Source organism: Erythrolamprus reginae, chromosome 1 (genome assembly GCF_031021105.1).
Source record: "Erythrolamprus reginae isolate rEryReg1 chromosome 1, rEryReg1.hap1, whole genome shotgun sequence".
Taxonomy (NCBI): domain Eukaryota; kingdom Metazoa; phylum Chordata; class Lepidosauria; order Squamata; family Dipsadidae; genus Erythrolamprus; species Erythrolamprus reginae.
Window position 1 is genome coordinate 289142088 of NC_091950.1, and position 20560 is coordinate 289162647.

The 20560-nt window shown below is 36.2% G+C and overlaps 1 protein-coding gene across 2 annotated transcripts in view; it reads right to left on the reverse strand.

The window, feature by feature from the left end:
- EPHA7 (EPH receptor A7) overlaps positions 1-20560 on the reverse strand; it is a 212558-nt gene that overhangs the window by 31031 nt on the left and 160967 nt on the right. Inside the window, exons 6-10 of one of the 2 annotated variants that reach the window (XM_070733225.1) lie at positions 16623-16747; positions 11515-11683; positions 8102-8210; positions 7407-7462; positions 1077-1190 (exon numbers count right to left, since the gene is read on the reverse strand). In XM_070733225.1, the coding sequence (XP_070589326.1) occupies positions 1077-1190; positions 7407-7462; positions 8102-8210; positions 11515-11683; positions 16623-16747 (573 nt within the window). Of the gene's footprint in view, positions 1-1076; positions 1203-7406; positions 7463-8101; positions 8211-11514; positions 11684-16622; positions 16748-20560 lie in introns of both variants that reach the window. The other variant, XM_070733224.1, reaches the window with a different exon arrangement.

Consider the following 20560-nt stretch of genomic DNA (forward strand, 5'->3'; position numbering starts at 1 on the left):
AAAGGAAGGAAAGCAATGTAATGACAGCACAATTACAATCACTCATAAGTGCCAAGACAAGAACTTCTTGTAGCAATGAAATCTTAGAAATGGCACCAAAAAAATTCCCTGAAGAAAAGATGGCTCTATAAGCCAATTCCTAGTTGGACAAATCTGAGCTAACTTCATGGAAATATCCTTTATATGGACATACATTCCATTTATAATTTAATGAAAGCATTTGGTGAAGTGTATAAGGAATCTGCATTTGAACTCAAATATATTTTTTCTTTTAAGAACAGGTAAACCAAAACAAATTACAGTGATACCTCATCTTACGAACTTAATTGGTTCTGGGACGAGGTTTGTAAGGTGAAAAGTTTGTAAGTCAAAACAATGTTTTCCATAGGAATCAATGGAAAAGCAATTAATGCGTGCAAGCCCAAAACTCAACCCTTTTGCCAGCTGAAATGCCCGTTTTTGCGCTGCTGGCATTCCCCTGAGGCTCCCCTCCATGGGAAACTCCACCTTCGGACTTCCATGTTTTTGTGATGCTGCGATTTCGCTGAGGTTCCCCTCGCTGGGAAACCCCACCTCCGGATTTCTGTTGCCAGCGAAGCACCTGTTTCTGTGCTGCTGGGATTCCCCTGCAGCATCACAAAAACACAGAAGTCCGGAGGTGGGGTTTCCCAAGGAGGTGAACCTCAGGGGAATCTCAGCAGCACAAACACTGGTGCTTCGTTGACAACAGAAGTCCGGAGGCGGGGCATCCCAGTGGCGGCGGCTTGGGTTTGTAAGGTGAAAATAGTTTGGAAGAAGAGACAAGTTTCTATGACGAGGGGTTTGCAAGACAAGATATCACTGTATTTGAATTACAACAGGCAAAAGTATTTATTTTTTTCCTAAATAAAAACAAATATTTGGGACCACCAGGTTGTTTACATATTTGGTTTACATATATGGGCAATCCATTGCCTCTAATACCCTGATGTAATCCAAAAGCTACATAAGTAAATATAATTATTTGCCTGTCATCATGAAATATGAGTTTTGATTTGCCTAGACACAAGAATCGCATATGAAGCCAGTCACCTTACCTGCACCAATCACACGCTCTATTTTAATACAGGAAGCATCTAACTCCTTGGCGAATTGATGGACTGCTCTATTAGGATCCTCGTAGGTTTCAGGGTCAATGTAGGTTTTGGTGCCTGGAAATTTAACTGTAATGATGTAAGAAAGCATGACTGTGATGAAGCAAACCATTTATGTTGCATCCAACCCCGAGATTTAATTATGTAAAATATTCCCTAGAACTCGGAAGCTTTTGTTAACCCAAGTGCGCTTCCACATGAGGGAATCCTAGCTGAAATAATCAAACATTATTGTAAAGACATTCTGGTTTTTCTTCCTTAACAGATTTTCTATAATTATATTATCAAAAAAATATAAATAAAATATAAATGCAATATAAATACATTTTATAAATGGGATTTCTTTTTTCATCTGGATCTCTCATAGGTACACAAGGAGAAAGCAGGGTGATTGCATTAGAAAACATTTGGTATATAAAGTAATCAAGTTATTTTTCCAGAAAAACTCAGATTTGCTTTTGTTTTTGGCCAACAAAGAGTTTTACAGGGAGGTGAAATAGAAGACAGATAAATAAATAAGGCCCCACTTCATTTTTTCCTTTCTTTTCCAGAATAGGCAACTATGCCAGGCATTGTTCAAACCGTACTTATTTTTTTTTCCTAGTTAGGAACTAGACAAATTATATTTGGTCATAAAAACAGTACAGTTAGTCCTTGACTTACGACTGGTCAATTAAGGACTGTTCATAGGATAGATCTCTACAGAGCTACTTATGACATGTTCTTGAATTTAATGCCAGCTGTTGCTCCCCCACCCCACCATGTTATCTCTGGGGCACTTGACAATTTGCTCGTTTGCACCTTGTCATGGTCACATGGTCATGATTTGTGACATTTTTTTTTTGTTTTCTGGTGTTTACTTCCAGTTTCTGGCAAAAATTCCCCAAGGGTGAATATTTATTTATTTAATTTACTTATTATTTGGATTTATATGCTGCTCTCTTCAAAGACTGTCATCAGCATTACCAAAAGTCTCTTAATTTGTCATCCCCCAAAACTGCATTATCCATCTGGCTGAAAGGGAAATTAATTCATTTTCCAGAAAACATCTTTTGTTGAAATACAAAGACTACTTTTTTCAAGGGGAGGCGTCGGGCAGGAATGAGGAAAATAATAACAATGCTCTGCTTTGGTAAAAACAACATCAACAACAATAACCAGAGGGGAAAATGACAATAATACTGAAGACTCATAAGGAGAAATGTTTAGACATTGGTTTCCACACTTTCCAAATTGCTGCTAAGTGTAGCATGCCCAATAGATCTATATATATGTTCTCAGCAACAAATCCCTTTTGTGTTTAGTGAAATTTATTCCCCTGGTAAATGAACAATTGTAGCATCTGAATTATTATAGGTGTCAATTGTCATATCTGTTTCATATAACTACATGGAAATGCAATGCTAGAAATAGCAATAGCACTTAGACTTATTTACCACTGTACAGTGCTTTAGAGCCCTTTCTATGCAGTTTACAGAGTCAGTCTATTGCCCCCAACAATTTGGGTCCCCATTTTACCCATCTCAGAAGGATGGAAGGCTGAGTCAACTTTGACTCAGCAGTATAGATATTATGCAAATATTCTGCAAATGTTAATTTTTATGCATAGCATTTTTGACTAAGTCAAATAATAATATGATTAGTACTAATGATAATGGCTCAGTTTCTGGAGTTGATAGATAGTAATTCTTATGTTCCAAACGAAAAAGGAAGAGCCTGAAAAACAAATTTATGCTTTCAGGCAAGCAGATGGAGAATGAACCTTCTCCTTGTACTTATAGTAAGGGCCTGAATTGGAGGTAACCTTGTGAATTTCAAATGGTTCTTTGATGGTACTTTATTCAAGCTGTCATAAAACACTTTGACATGCTAAAGCTCTCTTGGCATATCAACATGAAGTAATGTTGTTCAGATGCAAAGACACTGCTAAAAGAAAACAGAAAGTGTAAACAAAATGTAAATTGGGAATTGCTTAACTTTTCCACTATATATTTCTATATCGTTTAAAATGTAATAATTGAGATTACTGAAAGGTAAAAAAAAAACCCATTAAAAACTAAGAGAGAAGATTAGATATTTTGTCCAATATTGTGCTATGAGCTAGTTAAAGAGTTGCTATTATAGTTTAACCATCAAAAATGAAGTCTAATTTCTTCAATATGTCAGCAGACTGTCTGGATTGTGCAGGAACAAAAAGATGAAAAATTGAAATGATTACCTGTAATTCTTGACCTACAATCACAATTGAGACTGGAATCTCAATTGCTGAGTGAAATGATTATTAAGCAAGACATCCATGTGACTGCTTCATTCAATGACCCCAAACCTGGCATTTACAGTTGTGGTCATTAGGCAAATTCCTGGATTGTTAAATTGATGGAGTAAAAGAATTGCCTACTGAAAGAGCTGAAATCCTTTTCAGCAGCCTTTTCTCTCTCAAATATTCCACCCCCCAAAAAATTCTATTTCCTTATGAACAGGGACGCAAAATTTTTGGTGGACCAGAATCTTTAGGATTTCAGATCCATTCCTGCAGCCCCATGAAGAGGTTCTATTCCCATCACTGAACAGAGGGAAAATCCTTAATGGAACTGCAGTAATGGATCTGAAATCTAAGGATTTCAGTTCTATCCCTGGAGCTGTAAAAGGGATTTATCTTTCTCTCTGTGCATGGAGGGGAACTCCTGTCTGGTGGTTCAGGATGGGAGCAGAAATCTTCAGGATTCCCTTCCCTTCCTAAAACCCCAAAAAGAATTTCAGCATCCCTCTGTGATTGCAATATATCCTGCTGGCTTGCAAACTGACTTTCTGGAGAAGCCTGCAAATGCAATCACATGACTGTGGGGCACTTAGCTTCTGTTCATAAATGCGAACTGTTTACCAAGGGCTTGAAATGCAGGCATAGCACTGTAGGATGGGGTGAGGATGGCAGTATGACATTTTACAACATACGCAAGTACTTTATGAGACATAAAACATCCTTTTGAAGATGCTTTAACTTTTAGCAATTGGTCATAAGTTGAGAACCACCTGTAGTGAATACAGCACACTATTTTGAAACAATGACCATATCAAATTAAAAACTATGCTTTCTGTCTAACGTCTCTGAAAAAAATATAATTAGATGAGAAAATAAGGGGGGGAAAGGTAAAAACTTATGGTAGATAATCTGCCTTTAACTCCCCTTAATATTGGATAACTGAGCTTGTAGAAAGGAATACAGAGAAGGAATAAAACATTATTTTTAAAATCAGTTTCTAACAATTAAGACTAAGATGTTAACTTATTTATAATTTCCCCAAAATATATCATTTTAAAAATTAGTGCTGAGGAAAAGCATTTTGGCTAGCACTTTCCCTTAAAAACACATATACATGAAAGCCCTCCCCCCCAAAAAAAAATAAAATAAAAATTAACTGCACTTTCTTCTCAGATATTACTTGTAAGTGATTTTTTAAAAATAATTATTTTAAATATGTGAATATTCTCACTGCAACTAAAATGAGACACTATTATTAGCCCTCTCACACTCTTAGTAACGTTCCATTTCACCAGTGGGATATCTGCCGTTGCGTTATTTTTAAAACAAATGAGAATGTGGTAATTCTAATCCTCTTTACTGTCTTCCATAAGGCTTGATTTAGACAGGATGTTTTCAACCTGTGCTCTGTGAAGAGTGAAACCCACTGTTTTCCTTCGCTGAGGGAAGGCTTCCATTAGAGATCAAGAAGGAGAATTTCAGTAATTTCCCCTTTTTTCACTTGCAGCTGCTGGCTTCTCGAAAATCTACCTCCCATGCACAGTCATCAAAGGATAGCCTTCCTTCAGTGGAGGGAAACCAATAAAATGCCATACATTGATTTTAATGCTATCATGTGAGCTGAACAAATACAGGAAAAGGAAAATATAAACGCTGATTTAACATGGATCTGAATCTCCAGTTACCAAAAACCAAATCCTTAAAAAAAGTAATTTGGAATGTGTGAGGAACTGTACAAAACACTTCTTTCCTAATTTTTATAAGAAGCAATGTGGGCTTATGTGAACACACATGTGGAAACAATTAGGAACCATTTCTGAAGCAGTTGCTTAAGCTGAGAAAAGAGGCAGCTGCTTTTACAGTGTGAAAATAGTTGTTTCTTATGTGCTCCTGTGCATTACGAAATCCTTTGAACTGCACACTCTATCCAAAATGAGCACCAAGGAATTGCTAGAGTAAAATTTCTGTGGTTGGCATTTTTGAATTAATTCTTTAGCTATAAGGATACTGAATGGTGTCTTTTTATAAATTTCTGTAGCTTGTCTTTAATATAGTTCTATTTTCCATTCACCTTTTGATTGTTCAACAGATTTTCAAAATAAGGGAGCAGAAAATGTAAATAGATATCTTCACTATACATTCATATTATGAGAAATGGATAAGTCTGCACCAAATCATGAAACTGCAAGATAAGGACAGCAGGTTGAGGAGGAATTTTTATTTATTGTATGGACATGAACACCAGATATTTCTATTAGGGTGTGATTAACATTGTCATTAGTTATTAAATTTGGTGGGGGGAAATAGCTAAATCCAGGTGGCTTGGCAGAGTGAACATATAATCTGGACCACAGCTCTTGGATGTATTCAATATTATTTCACCTTATTCTGAAATTCCAGGATTTTAACTAAAAATTTCCATTGATTAAAATAATTATCATCCTGCATATATCTGCATTCACAGCTGATCTCTTGTTGATGTGACGTCCTAAATGTGATGAATGAATCTGTTATTTCCACTTTTGCTCAGATACTTATTTTTCCAACTGTATTCTTCTGCATCACTTCATATGTAGAAAAATATTTTCATAAACTACTGAATGAACTATTATACATATTTCTCTTGGCATGTATATTTTCTATTCACTTTCTAACCATCCATATTTCATAAACAATTTGTCCTAATATACAATTTTGTCCTATATATTTCTACTCATCTTTCTGCTTATATAAGCATTTGCTGCCACTCACAATAAAATAGAGTACAAAATATAAAACACAGCAGAAATATTGATACAATGAAAATCGAACTCCAAATTTAAATAAATATTAATTTAATTTGAAACTATCAAATATTTGCTTGGCTTCTGGGTAGCAAATTGACAAAATTTAGAAAACTTTGTAATCTGATGGATACATATTCAGATAGTCATTATTCCTATGGAAATGTTGAGGATTACAGAATTAATGAAATAAATATATTACTGTACACATATTATTAGTACACAAGATTACATTCACATCGACAATTACTAATATTGTCTTTAAACAATTCAAATATTCAGTTCATGTCTATATGCACTAAAATTAGTTGATACAGTTCACGGATAAGTTAAAACTTGATCGGACTATTTTCAACATAAAACACTTTCGCATTTCATGCTGTCTATTTACTGAAAACAAATTTTGAAAGAAACATTATTATGTGATGTTCATTACATTATTATTTTCATCATTATTAGTTTTTCAATTTGGGTACAACTGACAAAATATATAAATGTCATAATCAAAAATTTGATGGGCCAACAATTATTAATTACATCAATCATCTTTGTTCCAGAAGAATGATTAAGAAACTATTGCATGTTCATCCAAAGTTTGTGAACTGGAAAGAAGCATATAGATAGTTCTCGCTTACTGGCTGCCTTGATTAGCAACTGTCACAGTTACAATGGTATATAAAAAAAGCAGCTTTGTGATCAATCCTTGCATTTATAAAAATCACAACATCCCACAGTCACTGATTGCCATTCAGGCGTTTTGCAACTGGTATGAATTCATGGCCATCGCTGTGTCCTACAGTCACACATGATCACCATTTGTGTGCTTTGCAACTGGCTTGCAATAAGCAGAGTAAATAAAGGAAGTCGTAATCACATCTGTTGCTTAACAAGTATTACGCTTTACTTGACAATTAAAGAGGTGAGTGAGGTCATAAAGCCCTTGGCTGTCATAGGATTTTTTGTTTAGCAATTGGGGTGCTTAGTGATGGAATTGCAGATCCCAATTACGGTTACTAAGTGAGGACTACCTGTATATCAAAACCCAGAAATCTTACGATGTTACTTTGGAACATTTTAAAAAAAACTTTACATTTGTGGTTTACACAAATTTAAAATGTTTGTTCTCAGCAAAAATGCTCTTTTAACACTGTCACTGTTCTATTAGTGCCAGGACCAATCTACTGTAATTGGCCTGGAATCTCCTGGATGAAATAACAGCAAAGCACTTACAATGAAAGTAAAGTTCTTCATCTCCTTCTTGGTCAGCTTTGCTATAGCCACAGTGTCTACGGGAAGAAAACAATTTTTAATTAAAGCTGTGACAGATTTTAAAAAACCTAGAATTATATTACGTTCATAGAAATAATAATACAAATATAATAGGAATATATTTCTATGTTTTTTACATGATGCTTTAAAATATGTGCAATGTTATAGCTGATGGTTTATGAATCAAGAAGTATTCATGATCACCATTGAATGATTGATATTCTGCAGTATATTACTGTTTTTGTTCAAAGAACTCTCGGAAGAGACAAATGATGGGATTCAATGAAAAATGGAGTACAGATTATTTTTTTAGGTCTTTTGTCATAAGCAGTTAGAAAAAGTAGTGACTCTTCCTGGAATTTGTCTTTTAGGATAGCCAAAATTGTTTTAAATATATATATCAACATATATTTTGATAACAGTCATAAAAAACCCTAGTATTATGGATATGAATTGAATTAGCTACATCTGGCAAAAGGACATGGTGATCTGAAATTTTTGTTCCTTTCAATCCATATAAAGCTGCTTAACCAGTGGCAAGCAAGAATCTGTACAGATGTATCTATACACAGTAAACCAGCTGTTTGCTAATGATTAATGTGCATTTGAGTTTTTCCAATTCTTGTCTATTTTAAACATCTTAATATTTTAAATACCTTCGCCCAATGATGAAGCCAAAAACCATGAATACCAGGATAATTGTGCCTGCCACAGCTACCACAGCTATTATGATTACAGGATTCTGTTCACTGGAAACGGCAGTGGCTGTATTAGGGAAAGAAGCAGGCAAGGATGAGAAGTAACATTAAGAAAATTAAGACTGCTCCATCATCTGTCTCTGTGTGTCTGTCTGTGTGTCTGTCTGTGTGTGTGTCTGTGTGTCTGTCTGTTTGTCTATCTATCTATCTATCTATCTATCTATCTATCTATCTATCTATCTATCTATCTATCTATCTATCTATCTATCTATCTATCTATCTATCTATCTGTCATCTCATCAGTTCGTAGAAATTTCATGATTTCATTTATTGCACAAAATGTGTATCCATTATTTGTGAGCAGGAATCAAATTTGCATCTTCAGTTAGAGAAAGGTACTTTGTCTGAGCAGCAAAAACATTCAACACATATAGATTTTTCATTATTTTAGCTTTATGTCAGGAAATGGGATCTGTTGCATTTCTGCCAGCCAATACAATTGCTTAAATAAATCTGCACATTTTGGTTGAACAATGTAGCAATTGTGGAATATAATTTTTAAAAATAAATCTGCAGAAGCTTATGGACTAAACATGCAAATCTATGCTCCATTTTAGAAACAGTGGCACCATCTGGATCAAAACCTTTGTTATAGGTCTAGGTTCCACAGTTCCTGGAAACCCAAAATTAAGCATCATTCAATAAAAATAAAATTAAAAACACAGTATTCTGCTTCCCTCACACTTGGTGTGTGTACATTCCTTTTCTATCTATTCCCAGCACTGTTGTTTTACCCTCAATTTAGCAAGCAATAACAGATATGGAAAACATTTGTTACATTTTCTTGTAATAGTTAAAACAAAATTGCTGTGTGTAAAATGAAGTTTCAGTTGCATCATTAGTTTTATTTTTCAGTGGATTTCTGCATAGTCCTGCATGGGACTTCCTCAAAGGTCTCTAGAGAATGAATGGATATGAATGTTCTTTTGTTCGGCAGCTCCAACTCTTAGGGGGAAAATGGAGTTTGGAAAGATGCTAGAAGAGCAGCTGTCAGGTGAGAAACAGAAATCCCCCAATAATGGAAAAACCAGGTCCTCTTAAAGGTTAAGGCATGTGGGAATGACGATGGAATAAAGTAACAAAAGGACTATTTTTTTCATTGCCTAATAAAAAAACATTTGGCCATGCATTTTGTTGTTTTGGAAGGAATTTTTTTTTCATCGAGAAATAATGAAATCTTTTGTTGCTTAGAATATTTATTTTTGTCTTCCTCACATCACAGAGGTGGGTTCGGTCAAACCAGTAGCAAAACGCTAGTGACATCACAATGATGTCACGGAAACGGTTCAATCAGTGCCAGTCTGTGCAGGCAATCATCTTTTTAAAAAATTTTGTTTGAATTTTGTTTTTAAAAAATTCCCCAATTTTTTTCTGCCCCCCCCCCCCGTTTGCTCATGCACAGAAGCCAACTTTCTTGCACTACGAATGCATCATCATTTTGGTTTTTTTGCTTTAATTTTTTATTTATTTATTTTTTGCCACTGCGCATGTGCACTAGGGCCAAGCGAACAGGCAGCAAGGTAAGTTAGAACCCACCCCTGATATACCATCTCCAGAAGTTCAGATACTCAAATGAATAATCTCAGATACTGAAATATCTTTTTCTCATATATAATCTCTAATAGACGTGCTGTAAATCTTTGCCTCATTTCATAAATTCCCCTCCCCATAGGCTCTATCTTCAATTTCTTAACTTGGGCAGACTACGGTTTCTAATATGCTGGAGATGGCTGCCAAACATTTTCCTTTTTTTCAAATGAATGCTTAATTACAAAACCAAAGTAAGTCCAAACTCTTCCAAGAGTAAGGGAACAGGATGAGATAGACATGGGGAGAGGGGAAAGGGATTAAAGAGGGAGAGGAACATGAGGCCTATATCAAAGTAAAGGTTGTCTTCGACAAACAACCATTCAAGGTTACAATGGCACTAAAGAAAGATAGCTTATAATCAGATTTCACACACTTATGACTGTTGCAGCGTCCCATGATCGTGAGATCCAAATTCAGATGCTTGGCAACTGGCATGTAATTGTGCCAGTTGCAGTGTCCTGCAGTCATGTAATCACTTTTTGAGACTGCCTGACAAGCAAAGAAGGCAGATTTTCTTAACAACCGTGTTAACTAACTTAATAACTGAGGCGATTCTCTTAACAACAGTAGCAAGATTGATTGTAAAATGGGAACAAAACTCACTTAACAACTGCCTTGCTTAGCAACAGAAATTTTGGGCTCAATTGTGGTTGTAAATGGAGGACTACCTGTAAGGGTATGGTAACTGCGGCTGTAAATGGATTTAAGAAAATGCACTAATATGTAAGATTTGTATTAGGTCTCAGAAGTCATCTTGTTTAGTGGACTTTACATCTAGACAAAGCAATCAACTAAGTATAAAGTCCCAAAGCAGACTTAGTTCTGGATGATATATAGATATGTACCTTTTTTTGGTCATGAATATTGCACAATAGTTAAAGAATTCTAAAGGAATAATGTGTAGCACATGTTTGCAATTATTCTTGTTTATAAGGTCTATCTCTGTATATAGTTATTTATAAATGATAACTTTTGCTATTCCCTACTTTCATTCTTGTTAGCATCCACAGTAAATTAAATAAATTTAATGGTATTTTTGAAATATAAATATTTATAGAGATGTACTGAAGATAGAAAATGTATAGGCCTTTCATAATACTCAGAAGAGCAACTTAAAAACCAAGAACACAGAAAAATATTGCTGTTCTGGTCGGTTTTTATTCCTTTGGAAAATGGGACACAATGGAGTTATATAAATAAGATCTGAAAATAATTCCTAAATATATCCAGTGTCAATAGAAAAGATGTTATGCTCAGAGCCAGCAATAAAGATTCTACCAAGAAATTATTATGAAATCAGAAGGATTCAATAGGAATTAATCATGTGATCTGAATGTGAACCAAAAATACAATCCATTTGTTTGGAATGTTAAAATAAAAAGCCTCAAGACATTGAATCATTTTGTGTTTATAACTACATACGTTGCTTTATGATTTTTTAAAAAAATCTTTAAATTTCTATTGAAGAATCCATGGCAAAAAACCAACAGCCCTAAGATTTTTTTTTTCTAAGACTGATAATTGCAGTTAAAAATCAGCACTGACTTAAGTCCTGCTTGTAAACCTCAAGGCAAATTAGAGGAAATCTTGAAACCTTAATTAAGAAGTGAGAAATGAGACTATAATTGAGAAAGGCAGAAATGTTTTCATTCCACCAATTTGCTATAGGTTTTGGGTTTCCTTGGTGATATTAATTGCCAAAAACTGTAAGTAAGTGTTACCTGTGGCTTCTTCTAGTGTAGCAACATCTAATCTAGGGCTATAATTTCCATAGCCAGCAGCAGTAAAAGCACGAATCTGGAAAACATATACAGTTCCTGGTTTCAGATTATTAACCGAAGCAGAAGTGGCTCTGGTTTTCACTGTTGAATAAGTTCTCTCCCTTTGGTCCTGCAAACATAAATACACAATTGAGTGGTATTTAACTTTCAGATTTTCATTTTGCTTTGTATCAATAATTGACAGCTGGCTCTTGGCACCCTATTTCAATTTATTTAGAAGGGATTTTTTTTTAAAAAAACCTCCTGCATAAAGAATTTAGCAGAGATTCTGCTGCGGCATAATACAATGTAATTTCACTGAGATTTTAAAATAATACAAAATGTTTAATGGGAAGCACACGGTGCTGTTCATAAAAGTGAAGAGAGAAAATCATTGCCTGTTTGAATGCGGACTTTCGCTTGTTCATCAATCAGTTTCAAATATTGTGATGTATCAGTTCAGGAATCAGCAAGTTCCTCCCTACTCTTAGGAAATAAGATGTTCTTTTTCAGCTACCTAGAAAAATCATAACAATTATTTATTTCAGCTCTGCAGACTCTACAAAGCTTACACTACCTTGTCTTCATTTATGGGTGGAAGAACACGTCTGGTAGCAACACTTAACATTAACTGAAGCACAAGCAGGTTCATTTTATTTTTAATAATGAACTAGAAAAGTCTATGTGCATTTAAATGTATATGCATCATTTTTCTTATATTAAAAAGGTTTTTTTGGTGGTAGCTGCATTCTTATTATTTCTCCAACATGAGGAATGGGATAAGTAAAATTTTCTACAAGGTAACACCTTATGCAAGACTTATACACAATGGATTCCATATAAGTTTTTCCCCCAGTTAATTTGTACTTCAATTATTGAATTAATTTTTACTAATAATCTACTAAATTATTAAAGGTAGATCATATTTTAAAATATAAATTGGAAGTAAATCAGTCATTGGTAGTAAATCTATGATATTTGGATTATTTATATCACACTAAACCCAAGAAAGTTAGATCTTAATGATATACTATATGTGGGATTATATTTAGTTTAAATTAGTGATCATGTTAAATACAGAGGTCTTCAAACTTGGCCACTTTAAGACTTGTGGACTTCAACTCCCAGAATTCACCAGCCAGCTCTACTGGCTGGAGAAATCTGGGAGTTGAAGTCCACAAGTCTTAAAGTGGCCATGTTTGAGGACCCCTGTGTTAAAATGTAGTGTCTTATATTATTTGGGGGAATCTACACCAACATTTTTGTTACAGTTCTATAGTATAGAGTATAGTACTGTAGTACAGTTCTGAGGGAACCTACTGTACATCAAAAAATTGTTACAGTTCTGTACTATAAAAATTATCTGAAGAAAATGCTTAAACATTTACTGATGGTCAAATTATAATGGTGTTTTCTATTTAAATATCAACTAAATATCAGCTTACTTTTTCAAAAATTTCAACTACAAATAGTTACAAAATTTGGTTCATTTTTATTATTTAATATTAAAAAAGGAATATGACAGAAATCCATGTAAACCACAATAACTCTCATTTTAACATATTCTGTGGCTGACCTAGAAAGTAAGGCAGATGCCTTGGTCAATACGAAAGTGTCAGGAGTTCCAGAAATCAAATACAGTATCATATGAGTTATGTGAAAATGGAGTCCAAAGAGGAAGCTGTTACTAACATACAGTATAACTGTGTTTGCATAAAAGTCATCGTCAATTCTAATTAATGCTTTAAAGAACTTGGTGACGTTTTAAAGCTATATGATACTTACAAGCAGTGTTACAATGTTATTATTTTATCTTCTGACTCTCTACCCAAAACTGAGGTGCTCCTGTGGGCTAAATGGGTTGGTATCTACATCAAGGTCGGATTCTGTTTGGACAGGGATTTCAGTTATCTCAGTCAATCCTTTCAGTGGTATTATAGTCAGGTTGTCTAATAGGTATACTATTATTATTATTATTATTATTATTATTATTATTATTATTATTATTATTATTTATTGGATTTGTATGCCGCCCCTCTCCGCAGACTCTACTCTTGTCTTTTCCAGAAATATTTGTGTTAAGCTGATTTTTACATTATCATAGGCCATGTTAGTCTCATAATCTTAGAATTTCATAGGTCATGATTACCTAATTTGGAAACTGCTCTTATTAGTCACCCAATCCAGTTTTAAGTTACCAGCAAATTGTCTTCACATTCTTCACATGAAAAATGTGGACTGCTTCTAGCCTTAGGATTGAATCTCATGCAATGTTATTCATGTTTGATAAGATGCCACTGATAGACATAATTGCCCGATTCACAGTGAATGTTACACACAGTAGACATCATGCAGTTTCAGAATTGAAAGTTAAAGAAAAAAATAAATTTTACTCTCTCCAAATTATTTCTAAAATACAGAAAAATGGTATGAGATAGAAACAAAGAAAGGGGAAAATAGTAATTAAATGAAGCAGTTGCTAAGTGAAATTACAAATATGGAAAGGTTGTAATTGCAAGGATTGGCTGCAAAAACTATTTTAATTACCATTGTAACTTGGAACAGACACTAAATGCAGCAGTCACTAGATAAAGGCTATGTAAATTACACCATGTGAGTGTAATTTATATTTAGAAGAATAACCTCATAGCAATATCAATGCTAAAGTTCTAACTAAATTTTAACTTTGACTAAACCTTCACAATTAAAGATACTCAATAAAGATGTCTGTCCTACCTACTTCTTCAAAAAAATGTGCCATTCATTTTATAAGGATTCTCAAAGATTTTTTTTCCAGATATAGATATCCAAAGGATGGCACATGTGATTATCACATCATTGCAGATGTATTGGGTGCTTATATATATAAAATTGAAGGTAACATTTCTTACAATTATAAAGTTACACCCTAAAGATTTATACTACGTATTTGGACCCTTCTGCTCTGAATTTCAAGAAGCTTTTGAATTACTTATACTCCTTTGTAAGTGGGACTTCAACACTTCTGAGATCCAATTAGAGTAGGAAGATGTCCAGTTGACTAGTTCTTATTTTGTTTTTAATTTGCTATTGATATACTGTAAAGACTACAGCTTTATGATTCCTTCATAATGCCAAAATTTGTGACATTGTGGCAACATTTTGTTATTAAATTAACAATTTACAAGGAATTAGCTAAATGTAAGAAGCTAGCTAATGTTATCCAATACAATTTTCCATGGTAAATCTACCAAGATTTAAATAGATACCTAAGGATAGGGGAAGTAAGTGATTGGTTGCTTAGAAACCATTCAAAGTCCCCATGGCCATATGATTGCATTTGAGGTACTTGTCAACTGATTTGGAATTACAGCCGTTTGAGCATCCTGCAGTCATGTGACCTCGAATTAAGATTATTATTATAATAATTATTATGAATAATTTTATCAATGGGAAAAGGAAGTTTGCAAGTTAATCAGGTAAGTCTCCTCCTACCTGTGTACTGTCCCCAGTCACTTTGTATTCCTGCCACCCAACATCCTGCACCCCTTTGCCATGTCTCTCTGGGATTACACTGCTCTTCCACAGCCATTTGTATATTTTCCCTCGGCTTTGCTGCTTATGACAAGCCATTCTAGACACTCGCACATCCTTGTCCTCCTTGAGTCTCACTGTATTGGCACTACAATTTCCATGCTATTACATACCTTCCTCAAGCCTCACTGGGTTTGCACTGTAAGTCCCCAGTCTGGCCTGGCAGCAATGACTCCAAACCAGTGGTTCCCAGCCTTTTTTTGACCACGCCCCATCTAAGTATTTCTAAAATTCTCATGCCTCCTCCCCCCTGACATATCAGTCTTACTATTCTAAAAGTTAATTCCTACTCATGTGCAGGAAGTCTAAAAAGGCCATTAATGTGGTTTAAATAAGGTTCCAATTGCCCCTATTAAAAATTAAATTGCCCCTGTGGTGGGTGTGCCCCACATTGGAAATTGGGGCTCTAAACCTTGTTACAGTTATGCTGCACCCCCCCCCCCCTTTGCAACTTTGTTGTCAGCAATCCAAACCCTGCTGCACTTCTCTGTGTACCTGTGCATGTCCTTCCACTAAGCAGAAGTAACTTATCTGCTCATCTGCTTGCTTGCAAAGCACCTAGAACTTATAAGTTCTTTCTGACTTCTCCAATGAGTTCGGTTGTTGGAAGCCAGCAGGATGTTGTGAGGAGGCGTTTACATACGAAACCTACAACAGAGACTGTAGAGATTACCATTGCTAAACAATGTGACCTCACACTTTATGACTGCACTGTTTAGCTATGGAAATACCGGTTCCAATTGCCTTTGTAACTTGAGGACTACCTGTAGTGCATCCTAACTAATTGCTTTGTGGCATTATCAACTAAGGCTGCCCTCAACAATTCATCCACCGAAGCTTTTGTTCCTTAAAATGATGGCTTAATTTTATTGTCTTCTCTTTGTGCATTAGAGAAGATGGAATCAAATGGGTAAGATCATCGTCAGTAATAATAGAAACATAGAAACATAGAAGACTGACGGCAGAAAAAGACCTCATAGTCCATCTAGTCTGCCCTTATACTATTTTTTGTATTTTATCTTACAATGGATATATGTTTATCCCAGGCATGTTTAAATTCAGTTACTGTGGATTTACCAACCACGTCTGCTGGAAGTTTGTTACAAGGATCTACTACTCTTTCAGTAAAATAATATTTTCTCATGTTGCTTTTGATCTTTCCCCCAACTAACTTCAGATTGTGTCCCCTTGTTCTTGTGTTCAATTTCCTATTAAAAACACTTCCCTCCTGAACCTTGTTTAACCCTTTAACATATTTAAATGTTTCGATCAGGTCCCCCCTTTTCCTTCTGTCCTCCAGACTATACAGATTGAGTTCATTAAGTCTTTCCTGATACGTTTTATGCTTAAGACCTTCCACCATGCAGAATGGCATAATGCAGAATGGCAACCCAAAGTTAAGGCTGCAGGCTGGCTAGACAAAACGTTAGTATGCTACAGAAAGATATTGCAATGACACGAACAGAAGAATGGCCCACATTCAAAGTAATGCTTACTTTCTCATAATACTTGATTTCATATTCTGTGATGACTCCATTGGGATGCTCAGGTTCCTGCCACGAAAGCTCCACACTCCTTTGCAGCACTTTTTCTTTCATTACACCACTAACTTGCGAGGGAGCTGTTTGAAGAAAATACTTCAATAAACAACAGGCAAATGTGCTGGATGTCTCCAATCAAATGTCACTACTGATCAATCCCACGCCGTGCTGCTATCATTAAAGTAAGAGAAAGCATCTTCCTTAGTTCAACATTTAAAAGGCAATGGATATTCAAGCCTTATTATTGTTCATAAACCAGAACAGAAACACAAGTTAAAATAGAAACCACAAAAGGCAGAACTGTTCAAATCAGTCCCAACTAGCAAGGGATGATGGCATCAGAATGACAAAAATTAAGTAAGCAAATTCTACTTAACCAGAAAAACATGATTCTAGAATATTTTGAGGGCAAACCAACAGCGAAATATTCTATATATTCCAATGTCACTTATAGGAAAAATATGGGCACAAGGATACAAATGTGGAGTCCTATTTGAAATCCTCACCATGGATTCTAGTTCAAGCTCATGATGTTCTTGCACTTATAAATGTGTCCGAAAGCAAAATACGTTCAATGCTGAACAATAGAAAGCTACCATAGCTGCAAACGACACCTTTGTCGTCAGGCATTGGGGAACTGAGATATTCCTTCTCCCTCTCAGGCCTATACAATTTATGCATGGTATGTTTGTATGTATGTTTGGTTTTAATAAGGGTTTTTAGTCATTTTTAATATTAGATTTGTTTCATGTTGTTTTATTAATGTTGTTGTTAGCCGCCCCGAGTCTGCGGAGAGGGGCGGCATACAAATCTAATAAATAAATAAAATAAATAAATAAAGGTATTACCATTTTTCATTGGGAAATCATGTTTCTCTGAGCAATTGTTTTAAAATGAGTAAGTCTACTGAGCTGTCAATAAAGAGTAACAGATATTTAACTTAGGACTATGAAATTCACCACTGTACTGCACTCTCAGCACTTCTTTGTAGTGATAGTGGTTTTAACGGAAAATATTCTGAATTGTCAGGAAGAAAATGTAAGATTTCATTCCCTAAACATCAATATAGAATTTTTATGTTTCACTTTTCTTTGAGCTGACTCTTATCCCTGCCTGGTTGTGGAAGACACAATGGTAACAGCAGCATTATAGCAAACTCTTCAAGGATGTTTATCCCAATATGTACATATTTATGCATGCTGTCCTAAAATACACATTTTTCTTAAGCAAACCTCCTTCATAGTGCAGTACTGTATTGTTATTTTTTTCTTAACGCATAGCATGCATTTCTTTCTACATTAGCTCCTAACATACACATGCTTAGGCATACTTTCCAGAGTTGCAAATGCATCATATAATTTAAAGTATTAGAAATTCCAGCACTCTGATTGAGATATATAGAGAGAATATTTACCTACGGGCTAAGAATTGCATTAGGATTTAGGAAGCATGCAAGAGGCTGCACTTTGAAAAATAACAAGACTCTGATAAAAAATAAACTGCATTTATTTTATGCATTTTATGTTCAGTTATTTATCCAGGGGGGGATTATTTTTCCAAAAAGCCAATTATATCACTAAGGAGAACATACTATTAGATGAGCCATGTGTCTGTGGCAGTGACCACCATACAGCAAAAGAGATGTCAAGAGAGAAAGAAATGGGAAAGAAAAAAAGACGGAGACGGGGCAGGTATATTCTCAGTGGAAAACAAGTGGATCATAAGCTTCCTAACAAACAGGAAGCAACAGGCGAAGTTAAGCAGATACCTGTACAATTAACACCCCACCACCAAGGCAATGTGCTCTCTCCATTTCTATCTCTTTACTAATGATTGCGTCTCTAATGATCCATCTGTTACTGAATCCATCTCTCTAATGAAGTTTGTAGATGACACCACAGTGACCGGTCTCATTCGATACAGTGATGAATCCACATTTAGATGGGAGGTTGAACAATTAATCTTGTGGTGCAATGGAACAATCTGGACCTGAATAAACTCAAAACCATAGAAATGGTGGTAAACTTTAGGAGAAACCCGCCCATACTTCCACTTCTTACCATACTAGACAACAGAGTATCAACGGTAGAGATCTTCAAATTTCTAGGTTTGATCATATTGCAAGATCTAAAATGGATACCTAACATCAAAAAGTCATCAAAAAAGCACAACAAAGAATGTTCTTTCCAAGGATAGCGCTGGAGGAGGGAGTCAGGATGGTCCTCCTGCCCCCCCAATGGAGGTCCGCTACCCCCCGAAAACACAACGGATGTCCATTGCCCCTCCGAAAACACAACAGAGGTCTGCCACCGCCTGCTTGAGCCAGGACGACAGGCAGGGCGAAGCGGCGAGGAGCAAAGGGAGGCTCAAGCTGGCGGTGGCTTGAGCCTCCCTTTGCTCCACGCCATTTCGCCTTGCCTGTCATCATGGGTGAAGCGTTGGGGGAGGGAGTCAGAAAGGTCCTCCTGCCCCCTCCACAATGGATGTCTGCTGCCCCCCGAAAACACAACGGAGGTCCGCCGCCGGCCGCTTGAGCCAGGATGACAGGCAGGGCGAAGCGGTGTGGAGCAATGGGAGGCTAAAGCTGCCGGTGGCAGCGGACTGCCTTTGTGTTTTTGGTGGGGAGGCAGGAGGGCCGGCCTGACACCCCGCCCCCCAGCGCTTCACCTTCCGCTGGCCAGGAGGAGGAGGAAGGGGGCATCTTGGCCAGCCACTGGAAAGCCAAGGAAAAATCCCAGGCGCTTCATCTGGAAGTCGGGAGACGGGGAATCTCGGCGGGGGCAGGAAACCAATGAGAAATCCCATTGGGGGTAGTCACAAGGCAGGGGAATCCCTGCATCAGTAAGTGAGCCCATGCGCAGTAAGAGATCCCAGGGACTCGGACTCGTGTTCGTAAGACGGAAAGGGTTTTTAAGACGAGTCAAAGAAATCTTAACCCCCGAGTTCGTATCTCAAAATGTTCGTATGACGAGGGGTTCGTAAGACAAGGTATCACTGTACTTCCATATATGTGCGACAAGTTGAAAACTGGAAGAAAGTAATAGACCTATAAGAACACACAGAGTTGGCCTCCTCTGGGTCCTGTTGACCAAGCAATGCAGGTTGGCGGGGCCATGGGGGAGGTTCTTCTCTGTCGTTGTCCCAGCTCTATGCAACCAATTCCTCCCCCCCCCCAGAGATCCATCCTGCTTCCACCCTATTGATTTTTCGTTAGGCCATTAAGACCTGGCTTTGCTGGCAGGCCTGGGGCCCATGAATTTAACAACTATCATGGCCATATTGCTTGAATGTAATGTATGCATGTTAATGGGATTATGTTTTTTAATTAACATTTTATATATTAATTAAATTAATATGTTATATTTGACTTATTTTATTGCCTTTGTAATTTTTATACTGTTGTATGCTGGCCTGAGTCCTTTGGGATTGGGCGGCATAGAAGTCAAATAAACAAATAAATAAGTAAATATTAAATGTTGTTAAAACCAAATATTATGATTTGATGGTTACTTAGCTAATTAATTTTAGGGGGGAAAACAAGGAACTTTTTTGAGCAATGCAAGACCCAGCAATGGCCTAAAGTGGATGATTTCAAACAGTTGTTTACATTCAACAATAATTGCATGAGCATATGTTGCAGTAAGCATGAAGGTGTCATGACTATCACATACTGGAAAATTATCAGATGAAGATGATATCACACTGGGTGGCCATGCCTAACATCATGGTAGAGTAGAATGAATCAGATCCACCACTCCTGATGTCAATCAAATTATAAGGAAGCCCTGGCTGTCCAACCTACTTCACTGACGTAAGGAACACAATCACAGGACAAATAGATAAAGGAGTGCATGATTATATGAGGATGTACTTTTGGGCAGAAGGGTGTACTC